A 12277-nucleotide genomic window follows, 5' to 3' on the forward strand; every position below is an offset into this window, starting at 1 on the left:
CTCTCCTCTGACTCTACGTGTGTCGATCACTTACTTTTACTTTAATTTTCAGGGCAGACTTCTCTTCTGGGGAAAAATGTAGCACCCATCTAATGTACGCGTGCTCATGTGCTCAGCAGCAAACTCCGTGCTGGCTCTGGATTCTCTCATTAGCAGCACAGGATTTGGGCAGGACAAGGCTACCCTGTCCAACATCAGCCTCTACTTGCCCCGCCTCCCGTGTCCATGTAGACGAAGATCTGACTCGGACAACCAGCCACAGAACTGCCCTTCATCCCCTGGCCTCATCTACCACCCGGGAGGACACTCGGGCCAGGCTGGTGGACGGGCCATGCGCATTAAGACGACTGCACGCCTGAGCTTCGGGGGGACCACAGAACACGCCCATCATGCTACATGAGGCAGGCAGGCATGCCTGGGGGGCAGGCCCTTCCTGGACAGGTGTTTCCAGAAGGTCTCTGTCTTGCCCGTCTCTGCACTCGGCCAGCAGGAGGTGCCCCGCGGGACAGGGTGAGCAGAGGCCAAGCCTGGGCCACGCCATCCTCAGGAAGCGCAGGTGCTCCTGGGCGCAGCGGCCGTGCCGTGTAGGCCCTGCAGGGGTGCTCACTCACCAGGTGCTGGTCGTTGAGGAGGTGCACCACGCGGGACGTCCAGTCGCCCATGGGGACGAGGTCGGGAGACGTCCTGTATAAGCGCAGCAGGCACAGGGCGGCGCTCTGCTTCACACTGTCCATGGTGTCTCTGAAAGACAGGCAGCAGGTCCCTGCAGGGCTCAGCCAGCACCGTGTGTGGCCCCAACGAGCAAGAACAGCCCAGAACAGCATGGAGAGCACCCCAGAGTCAGCGGCACCAGAGGCACATGGGGCCCGACACGATGCGCAGAACAGGCCTCTCAGCTCCGCACGCGGTCAACCCCGTTGGGACTCCGTGTGGACCACACCAGGGCGGTGACGGATGGCCGTCTGCCCACGGGGCCATGCCACGGACTCCACCCCCAGCACAGTTCACAGGAAGGGTCCCGCCACTGGTAACCCTCCCCTCCCCGAAGCAGCAGTCCAGGTATCTCTGGCTGCTGACTACGCCGAGCCGGCAGGCTGACCGCAGTCACCTACCCTTCCCCCAACTGACTCACAGAACCTTCCCCACAGCTCGCTCAGCAACACACGAGCAAGACCGGAAGTGCACAGAGCTTCGACGGCCACAACTCTGTGGCCACCAGGACCTCTCCACGGCCACCTGTAGCCTCTGGCAGGTGCGGGGGCCCCGCCCTGTGCCGCAGGAGCAGAGGCGGCGCCCACTGCTGCGGGGCGGGGTCGGCGGGGAGAGGCCGGGCAAGGGCGTCCAGAGGGCTCTCGCTCTGGATTTGGGCTGAGGACTGAGTTCAGAGAGCATTCCCATACTTCTGTCCCCCACCTCCCCCAGCCAGGCAGCCGGGGAACACTTCTGGGAGGCGTACGCAGCCCCGCAGCGCTGACCAGAGAGGAGAGGAGGTTCGGGGCTGTTTTCACCGTTTATCCCCCCTTTTAGCTTTTTTATTCCTCAATGAGTCCAAACCGACAGAGACACCCCCAAACTGCCCCCATTCTATTCCAAAGAAAAATTACTTTAGTGACAGCTGCCTCTCAGACACGAACACTCTGGGGAGCAGGGCTGCTGCCCCCACGTGGCTGGGGCTGGAAGTCGACTGTGTGGCGGGCCCACCAGCCGGGCGCCCCATACCACTCGGACGGTACCCTCGGTGAGAACTCGCGGGGACAAGGGCGGGGACAAGGACGAGGACAGCCAACACCCGCGGGGAGGCAGGCAAACCACTGCCCCTTTGTTTCAATCCTCTCTTACCAAGGACCCGAGCCCAGCCCCAGAGCAGCTTCTCCCCCGAGGGCCCACTCAGTCCAGGCCAGAAGATAACCCTCTGCCCGCTCCCCTGCCATCCCGGCTCCTGCGGTGACTTCACGCCAGGTCGAGGCATCTCCCTCCCAAGCACTTTATCTGGAGTCGTCTATTTGGTCGCTGGAGTTCAGGAGTTTGGTAATCTTTTTCAAGGAGGGCTCGCGGGTCCTGAGCTGTCTGGTGACGCACAGCTGGCTGCCTGTGGCCCTGATGCTGACAGGACACCCACGCGGTGTGACCACACAGGCCCTGGGCCTTCTGCCTGCACACACCCCTCACCTGTCTCCCTGCGGCAGGGTCCTCATCACCCTCCGTGTTGGCCCCTCAAGGCTGCGTCTCAGGGCGCACCCCCATGTCCACGCAACCAGAGGTGCACCTACCCTTTATTTCAGAGAAGTGCCCTCGAGTCATCTGAAAGCTTTCAGAGGTTACCTGTCTCTCCTCCACTCCACCCACCCCATGGACATTTGTTTACCGAGCACTTCCTGTGCACCAGGTGTGTTCAAAATGCTGGAGGTAAACCGACAGCCACAGGAGACAAAACGTCAGAACCCAGAGAGCTTGCTCCTGAGAGGGGACCGGCAACGCATGGCCACGGTCACAGCGCGAGCAGGGCAGCGGGGGTGGGGGCATGGGGGGCCCTCAGCCTAAATCCCCTCCAGCCTCCTCCTGATGACTTCCAATCTCCCCTCCCACCTGCCCCTCATGTGCACACTGAAGGTATCAAGTCTCTGACTCTCAAGAGCCCCGCGGTGTCCTCTGCAACTTCTGACCCCGGTGTGTGGCAGGGCCCCCTCTTCCTGTGCTCAGCCATTGCCTGAGCTCACACTCCACGACGCTCATCTCCATCAGGCTGCTCTGTGGCCTCTCCCCCAGCCCGGCCCCCCACGCGCCCTCTGTGGCCCTGCGACACTCCTCCAGGAGCGCTTCGGAAAGGGCAGAAGAGGCGCCGTGCCCCAGGGCGAGCCCCTGCCTGCCAGGATGCTCCGCGGTGCCAGGACGGAGTGCCCGACTGGAGGCACCAGGTCTCAACCCATGTCTGCTCCACCCCGCGCCTACACCCCAGCACCTCACCAGGCAGGGTGGGCTCATCCCACACACTCGGCATGAGAGGGACCGTGAGAGGGACCGTGTGCTCGGGGCTCGGCAGGTACCAACCCGGCCACGAGGATCCTGGGCACGTCAGCTGCAAAGGCCTCGGCCATCTCGCGGCTGCCCACATTGGCGATGCAGTGCAGTGCCAGGCCCATGAAGCTGGGGTTGCGGCTGGCCAGGTCGTTCTTCACGGCGTTGTTGATGAGGCGGATCAGCTCCGAGTTGGAGTTCACCAGCACCGAGATGAACAGGTAGCCCTGCACACCGCCAGGATGAGAGAACAGAGAGCCCGTCAGCACCCGGCCCCAGAGCTCCGCCTTCGGGGGGCCGACGCACGGCCCGTTCGCGCGGGCCGCCGCGAGCTCCGCGGAGGGAGAAGCCAGCTCTGCCGCAGGAGCACGTTCTCAGCCTCAGACCGCGCGGCAGCTCTGCAGACAGCCCTGCGTGCTGAGACGGCGTCCCCACCCCACTCACGGTCCACGGCAGCCTCCACTCACCTCCGTCCCGAACCGGGACTGCCTCAGCTCTTCCTGAGACACTGCGGCGACTTCCAGAAGCCCAGCCAGCTGCTGTCTCCCCCCACCTCGAATGCATCTCCAGGCTCCAGCTGCCCCTTTCCCTCAGGCCAAATGCCAGCCCCTCCGCACCCTCCCAACGCAGGGACACAGCTTAAACTCCCACCCAGCCCGAGTCTCTGGAGAAAGCCCCCAGGAGCTCCCCTCCTTCCCTGTTAACCCCTTGACCCCCATCTCAGCTGGGGCCCTCCCTGGGAGCCACCCCTCAGGGTCCGCAGGTTTCTGCACGCCCCCTTCACCGAGCACCGGCCCCACAGCTCTAGTTCTCTGTTCAGGGGCTGTCTGATCCATCTCCCCAGCAGAAAAGAGCAGGGCCCGCACCTGCTTCAATCACTGTGTCCCCAGGGACCCCCAGCACACTGCTGGGTCCACCCAGGCACTCAATAAATTCCTGTTGCGTTACTTAACAAAATTCTTGGGGCAGCTAGAGTATCTTTTTCACTTTCTGTAACTTAAATTTTTGGACAAATAAGAGGAAAACCCTCGAGAAAACACAGAAATAAGGTGACGCCAGGAGGATGCAGGGCTAAAATGACAAAGCCTGTGAGGGCTCCAGGGGCCCAGGTACCAGCACTTCCTGTGAAGATGCGAGCTGGGGCGAGACAAGGACACCCACCTGCCCTTGGCTCTTCAACCACAGGAGGTGGGGCCCATTTCAGAAACGGAAAGTTGCACGAGGGGCCACCAGGTAAACAGACGGGACAGCGCGTCAGCGAGGCGCCGAGAGGAGAGGAGGGGAGCGCTTCCCTCCCTCCCTCCCTCTCAGACTGCGTGGGGAACAGCTGCACAAAGCGTCCATCATACCCACACCTGCCAAAACGCACAGGAAATTCCCAGACTGCACGGACAGTGTAAAAACAGCGAGAAATTAAATGGCCACCTGACAGGAGACCCTCACCCGGGAAAAGAGACCCTGCCACAGCAGGACTGCTACCTGGAGAGCAGCGGGCAGCTCAGCAAGGGAAGGGAGGCCCTGGGCCCCTCCCCGCCTGGAGCCCGCCCACAGCCGGGACACTCACGATCTGCTTCTCCGTGTATCTGTTGGAGCTGAGCAGGTTCACAGCCTCCATGTGCCCGAAGTCGATGTCGTGGCCCAGGAGGAAGATGAAGAGCAACTTGCACACGTACTTCTTCTTGCTGTAGCCATCCAGAGCCTTGTCACCTGGGGGAGAGGGGGGAGGGAGAGCAGGAAGAAGACCCCCGGCCAGGCGCCCTGCCGACACAGCGTCCAACAGGAAAGGCATTCCTAAACCAGGTCATGCACGTCAGAGTGCAAACATTCAGCTTCCCTTAAAAAACAGAAGCCAGGGGCACCTATCTGGAAGCAAGAGTTCTGCCATCTCAGGACAGCCCCGGGGTTGGGGGGATGGCCCGGACACGGTCCGGCCGGGCCCCAGGGCCTCACTCCAACCGGCCACAGCAGCGCCAGGGCCAGCCTGGTCTCAATCATCAACTTAATCCTCTAAATACATTTATTAATTGAGGCAGAGGCATGCACTCTAAATCACCTTACGTTTCACCCACTTCTAGGACCAATCACCCACCCTAGAATCATACACAGAAAGACCAGGGGGGCTTCTGTCTTAGTCCAGATCACAGCATGACTAAGGACCCCACAGAGGGCGCAGCAAGGCACGCTCACGGCACGTCGCTGCGGAACGTAGAACGTCACTTTAAGAAAGACCCCTAGGCGCTGCCGTTTTAAATAACAGACATTCTTGTTTCACCCAAGAAGTGTAAAGCATTCCTTCGTAAACAGCAGAGGTGACAGCCAGAGAGCCTGCCATCTCCTGAGTTGCGTCTTCCAGCGACACGGCTGCCACACCACTGAGGGCCCATGTGGGACACAGGTGGGCCAAGTGGGATGCAGGGAACCGGGAGGACTGTGACAGCCATGCTCCTCGCTGGTGCGGGCCAGGACACTCGTGCTCCGTGGACAAGCACTGGCCGATCTCAAGAGGCTGTCTAGAAATAGGACCTCCAGACTTCCTGTGGTGACGGTGGGCCGCACCTCACCTCAGGGAACTCTGAGAAACCCTCCCATTTTTTCAGCAGCACACTGACATTTGATTTACTAACCAAACCGTATAAACTCAGACCAGGCCAGGTTTCCACCCACCACCCCCACTCGCTCATCCGCCCGCTGCACCCCAGGAGTCCGGCTCCACCAACTCCTGGCTGCATTCTGGCAGGACCCACCCCATCTACCGTGGGGGAGCATCTGCAGGCTCAGGGCACGCAATCCACAGCAAGCAGCAGCGATCCCCCATCTCCCACCCTCCTGGCCTTCAGGAAGCAGCCTGGCTCTGCCACCTCCTGGACAGTGGGCGGGCCCTGCTACAGCGAGAACCCGGGGAACAGGCCGCGGACACAGCAGGGGCTCTCTCCATGATGCACCCTAGCCGGCTTCTGCTCCTGCAGGACGTGGACACGGGGTCCCTCCATGGCCCTCCCCAATGCTGGGGGACTTACAGAGGCACACGTTTAAAGGCTGAGCGCACATGAAACTCAGGGCCATGGCTCAGGCAAGCGCAGCCAAGAGTGTCGGCCCTGGCGGTGCTGTGACATGAGGCAAAAGCCGGCGCTATGGGGCAGTCTGGGGGCCTCCCCAAGTACCTCTGAGGACTGACCTGGGGCCCAGCCCAGAGAGGAGGTGACAGGCAATCCCGCCTGGAGCCGAGCACCCAGAGGGACTCATCCTCAGTGAGGGGCAGGTGGACTTATGCCTGCAAAGAGGACAGGTCAGTGCAAGCAGGAAAAAGCAGCAGTCCCCAAGGACACGCGGTCCAGCCTGCTCTCAAAGGGGACCAAGCCGGCAGAGGCGGCAGATACACAGCACCCCTCGGCCGGTGCCCACCCAAGCCTGACCCACCTGGGCTCAGAAGCGCCTCACCTGCTCAAGAGTGAGCCCAGAGAAGCCTTTCCCTTCTTTCGATCCGTCCTAACAAGGTCCCAGGGAACTGTGCAGCCAGAGCAGCCCCCAGCCTGAGTGAGAGGCCGGTGCCAGCCTGGACAGGACACATGGGGCTCCGACTGGGCCCGGGATGCTCACTGTGGGCACACCTCATCTGCTCAGGGCTCAGGTGACCCCAGGGCTTTCTCAAGCCACTTTCCAGCCCCGAGCCGCCCAGACCTGGCTTCTCGGCGGCAGCAGGCCCGCACTCTAGACTCAGGAAGAGGTCCTGCGAACAGCGAGTCCCACAGCCCAGCCACCTGTCTCCACCCACGAGTGCTCACCGCTCCACCTGCACTCACCCCAGGGGCCCCTCCGGGCCCCTATCACAGCCCCGCAGGAGCAAGGCCCAGCAGAACACAATAGAAACCCCTTGGGCGTGCAAGAGGAGCCGGCACCCCAAGCACCCTCCAAAGGGCACCGCTGGGCCGGCTCTTCACGCCTCAGGCCCCCATGACAGTCTCCCAGCAGCAAATTCAAGACGTGCCGTCAGGACACAGAAGGTCCCCAGGCCCAGTCACCAAAAGCCTTCCGGCAGCTCTGGGGCACAGAAGGCTCTGGATGTGATGTGGAGATGGGAGGGGTTTGGGCCCCAACGCTGTCTCTAGGCCCCACCCTGGCCAAAACCTCCCCGACTCCTGCCCTCTCCACAGGACCCAGGGGCCGGCCGGGCTCCTGCCGCACCAGTGCCCCAGTTCCCCCTGCAGCCCCGAGCTACCCCTGCTCCCAGGAGGTGACTCCCCCACCCTGCAGGCAGTGCTCCCCAAGCCTTGTGACTTGCAAGCCTTCATGTCAGAGCCCAGTAGTCCCTCACAGGAACATCCTCTGAGCCGCGTGTGGTTCCCCTCTCCGGAAAGGACCAGGCTGGGACAGCCTCAGATGTGAGCTTTGGCACTGGGCTAGAAGTGGGTACTGATCCAGCAATGTCAAACCACTAAATCCAGTGTTTTCTGAGCTGTAAGGGGGTGATGACAGCGACACCCATACCTCTGGCTGCTGTGAAGATCACAGGAGAGGACAGACAGGAAAGTCGGCCACAAACCACAAAGGGGCTTGACACGGGCCGGGGTCTCTCAGCCTCCCCCAGCCCAGCCCTCCGCGGGGCCAGCAGTGGGCCAGCGGTACCTGCGAGATGAGCCCACAGCAGAGGCCACTGAGGGCTGTATTTCTCTAGCTCTTGAGACGCATGCCGATTTCATAATGTGAAAAATGTGGAAAAACATCTTAGAATCACTGAAATCCGGCATTTTTACAACAAAATGTCAAACAGATAAGACACAAGACTGGAAGGCAGGTGAGTCGCCACTGCATCTGGACACATGGACAACCCGCTCCCTCGAGCTCAGGTGGCGGGCCGGAAGGATAGGCACCCTCCCCAGCTGCCTGTTCCCCCAGGGGTGCCCCCAGCACCTGCCCTTCCTGCCTGTGTCCCAGTCCGGCACCCATGAACCTAACGACTGCCCACTCAGACACTCATAACTCAGCCCATCCTGCCTCCTTCACCAGCCGCTGTGGCCAAAACAGACCCAGGTTAAGAACTTTTTGGTGGCAGGGGAAATGCAATCAGCCCAGCCAGTCTGTGGGCTTGTGCATGGCCCTGGGCCACAAGCAGACAGGGATCTGCTGCCCATGCCTCGAGGGCAGGAGTCCCAGGCTGAAGAGAGGCTCCCACACCTCCTGCCCCCACAGGCTCTGTACCTGATAACCCGAGTCGGGCCCTGCCTCACTGAGAATGTCCTCATCTGACAAGCAAAATGCCAGGAAGAACCTACAGGTCCCCCGGCGTCGCGAGATTCACTTTCCGTCTCTAGGGCAATGCGACCGAGCCCCAGTGACCAAATCCTTCCGCTTGACTTTTACCTGGGACCCTTTCTCACAGGGATCGGGCTCAACAAGTATCTCCTTAGGTTCAAAGAGGGAAAAAGAACAAGATGCTGAGGATGGACGAGGGGCCACCGCTGGCTCCGTGCCTCCCCCTCCACGGCTGGCTGTTTTCTAGAGCTCAGTCTTCAGACTTTCCTCCCCAGAACCCCTACACACCTGGGCGCGGTCTTTATTCTCCAGGGCACTTAACCAGACTCAACTGTTAAAAAATGGGAAATGCAAATTAAAGCCACAGCAAGGCACCAGCACATGCTCACTAGAAAAACTAAGATTAAGAGCCACACCAAGTGCTGGCGAGAACGTGGAGGGGCCAGGGGAGGAGAAGGGGGCAGGCGCCCTGGGAGACACGCGGCAGGCTCCAGAAGGTCACACACACTCTCCAGGGACCTGGCCGTGCCACTCCCAGATGTCCCCCAGAACTCCCGCACGGTGTTCCCAGCGCCCGGCCCCAGCAGGCAGCACCGGAAACAACCCAAATGCCCACACTGCTGAGTCAGAGGGCAGCACTCGAGGCCTCACAGGGCAGATGACCTTCCTACAACATTTCTAGAAACAGCAGAAAAGCGATAGAAAGCAGGTCAGTGGCTCCCAGGGAGGAGGGTGAGTGCAGAGGGGCACTCTGGGGTCTTGGAGGCATCCCCTGTTTTGTCTGAGGGCATGAATACATGCATTTGCATATAATAAGGGAATTTCACTGTAAGTTACAGAGCCAATTTTTTCAAAGTCGCTCTGTCCACATATCCCAGGGGAAAAAGGAGAACGAAAGATCAAAGAACGTGGGCGAAACCTGGAAATGGGAAAGCCAGGGCACAGGCGCCTGGAGGGAGCAGCACGAGGAGCCCCCAGCGCAAGCCCTGCGCTCCCGCAGCAACAGAGGGTGCGTTTTCTAGTCTTTCTGTATCTACGTCAGTGCTTTACGGGAACTTTCCTCACCCACCTCTGTGCCCGAGCACCTGGGACTCAGTGAGGGCTCAGCAGTGAACAAGCAGTTAGCCTGTGCCACCCGCTAACTGGTGACGCCCATCAGCGAGAAGGAAGCCTCTGGGCAGGACAGCACGGCACAACCCTGGTTTCCAGAGGTGCCAACACTGAGGTGTGCCGGCTCGTCTCCCCCGACCCGAGCACCCGGGCACACAGCCGGCCCTGCTTCCCGCTCGCAGCCCACAGGCCCGCCGGGCTTGCTGCCCCTCCCCTGCGCAGCGGCTCCGGGCCCCTCCGTGTGCCTCTCTCTCCAGCGTCTTTGGGGAGCACGGAGCCCCCGCAGGCCAGGGGACGAGCGAGCAGAGGCTGGGCCTCACAGCCAGACACTGCTCCACCGTGAGGCCCACATCTCTCTCCAGTGTCTTCTCGGGGGATGCGGGGAGGGAAGCCTCCCACAGGCCAGGGGACAAGCAAGCGGAGGCCAGGCCTCGCACGTGGACGCTGGCCACCCCGAGGCCCGCATCCTCCCTTAGGACAGAGCGCCATGTGAGGCCGGCGGCCCAGCCCTCTTGACAGCACAGTTTCCGTGGGCTCTGCTCCCCGGTGTCCCTGGTGTCCCTGGTGTCCCTGGCCCCGTCCACATCTCTCCCACCTGCTTGCTGTCAGGCTCTCACTTCTCTGTGACTGACCTGCACACCCATCACATCTGCCCTCTGTCTGCCTCTGACGTCATCTGTTTCTGGCCTGAAGAACATCCTTTAGAATCTCCTGCACTGGACTTCTGGTGGGAAACCCTCCATTTTTGTCTGAAAAAGGTCTTTTTTGGCTTCTTTCTTAGAAGACTTTCACTGCTGGTGTAGACCCGTCAGTTGGCTGTTACTCTTTTAGCACGTGCGGTGGCGCTGGGCCCTGCCCCAGCCCCCAGCCCGGGAGAATCAGCACCCAGGCAGCTCCCATGAAGACAGCCCCCTCCGGCCACCTCTGCGGTCTCCGCTCTTCCATAGACGTGTGTCTCAGCATAGATTTCATTTTATTTATTTAGTTTACTGTGTGTTGACTGTGAGGTTTGGTGAATCTCATGAATTCTTCAAAGTTCTCTGTCACATCAACTCTCCTTTCCTCCAGGAAGTTCAGTTAAGCCTTTCAGACCTTTCTACCACTCCCCAGGCCTCTCACCCATCCCTCTGTTCTCCCTTTCAGTCCAGACCTGGGCCACGTTCAGGCAAGGCTGTCTCCTCAGCCGTCGCTCAGAGCACCAGCCTCTCTCCAGTGTCCGCTGTCACCTCCACCCAAGCCCCCCTTCAGCCCCAGAGCTTCCACCTGGTCTTATTTCAAAGTCGGCTAGGTCGCCTCCTACACTGCCCAAGCTCCCCACTGGAATTTTCAAGTTTGCCTTTCACTTCTTTAAAATCGTGAGCCCATTTCTTCACTATAAGCTGCACCTGGTATCAGGGCCTCTGTGACTCCGTGTCCGCTGGCTCTACAGGTGCTTGTTCGTGCCGTCTTGGCACTCGGTGTGCCTGGCCATCGAGGACCAGGTGCTGGACGACGTGCTGGGGAAGTCGGCTGGGGGGACCGCTTGCAGCCTCTGATGGTGGCCTCACCCTCTGGAGGACTGCTGCGCCTACCTGCCATTGCCCGCGGCAAGGCTGCACAGGCCTGGCTCTCTCCAGGATTAACCAGTCTTTCATAAATGTGTCCCAAGGCGGACAGTCTACACTTGGCAATTGTTCAGGGTGAGGACGCTCAGGGAAGGCATGCACCCCGCAGACTGGCTCACAGAGAGGCGGCTCCCTGAGCAGACCAGGTAGCGCGGTGTGTTACTCGCTGACCCACCTCCGCGCAGGAAGGGCTTAGATACCGCACGGCACTGCACACCACCAGCAGCCTCTACCCGAGACACGTGCTTTGCCCTAACGTGTCGGAGCTGCGGGCTCACACGCTCCTCCACTTTGTGGACAGTCTGCAGCTGGAAGTGGCTACTCCAGATTAGTGTCCTTCCAGCTCCGGGCAAGGCCGGTCCGGGTTTGGCGGGGGGGCACGCTATCTGATCAACTCTACAAACCGCCAAACGACTCAAGAATAACTGCCAGCTTGACTTTAAGCGATTTAGTTCCAACAGAGCCATGACAGTAACTGCACTGAGACCTTAACTTTGGTTTGAAATGAAAAAAATAAATGGAGAACATTAAAAGATTAGGTCCTTACCGTATAAAGCTTACAACAGTACATTTCATGACAAAGGTTAAACACACTTACCTTTAAATTTTGATCTAATGTTTGCCAGCTCTTTGTTTATTCTCTTTATTTCCGCTTCTTTACTTTTGCCTAAAAAAGAGAACACAAATGCATCCTGCTTTAACTGATTTCAAAACGAACACTCACTCCCCAGTCAGACCGACATCAGCGTCATGGGCAGAGTCTCGGCCCCCTGGAGCCCCAGGAGAGAAGCAATCTGGGCCCGCGAGGCGGGCCAGGAGGCGGCCGCCGGTCAGGACGGGAGCACCCACAAAGGCCCCGGGAGAGAGCGGAGCGGCCCACTGCGCCTCCGCCGCAGCCCAGGGCCATTAAACACAGACAGTGCTGCGGAGCGTTCTCGCGATAAATCACCACCAGCTAACAACTCACTCCTGAAGCTGACTTGTACTGCCACAGACAACGTTTCTCATTTTTAACTACTGCAGGCTTCTAGTGTGCTTTCTTTATGAAATTCACCAGCTGACAAAGTCGGGGAAGTCCACCTGTACAGTGCTCAGTGATGTCTGGGAGTGCTCCGTTCTACCAAAGAGAGACGGAAGGTGTATCACGCATATGGAGTCAGACTTCCACCAGAACCTGCAGCCCACGCTCAGTCGGCCCTCCTGCCACGAGCACCTGCGGGTGTGCAGCACATCAGTCACGGAGCAGAGCGGGGCATGCCAGCTCCACTCCCCTGGACAAGCTGCAGAAACAGGCCTTC

General features: G+C 60.1%; 1 protein-coding gene across 4 annotated transcripts in view; it reads right to left on the minus strand.

The window, feature by feature from the left end:
- AP2A2 (adaptor related protein complex 2 subunit alpha 2) overlaps window positions 1–12277 on the minus strand; it is a 61171-nt gene that overhangs the window by 22840 nt on the left and 26054 nt on the right. For all 4 annotated transcript variants that reach the window (XR_012076880.1, XM_072970609.1, XM_072970608.1 and 1 more), the window contains exons 2-5: window positions 11578–11646; window positions 4580–4722; window positions 3049–3242; window positions 612–741 (exon numbers count right to left, since the gene is read on the minus strand). Coding sequence is in view for 3 of the 4 variants with exons in the window: in XM_072970609.1 (XP_072826710.1) it covers window positions 612–741; window positions 3049–3242; window positions 4580–4722; window positions 11578–11646 (536 nt within the window). In the remaining variant the exon portion in view is untranslated. The remainder of the gene's footprint in view (window positions 1–611; window positions 742–3048; window positions 3243–4579; window positions 4723–11577; window positions 11647–12277) is intronic.

Source organism: Vicugna pacos, chromosome 10, assembly GCF_048564905.1.
Source record: "Vicugna pacos chromosome 10, VicPac4, whole genome shotgun sequence".
NCBI classification, from domain to species: domain Eukaryota; kingdom Metazoa; phylum Chordata; class Mammalia; order Artiodactyla; family Camelidae; genus Vicugna; species Vicugna pacos.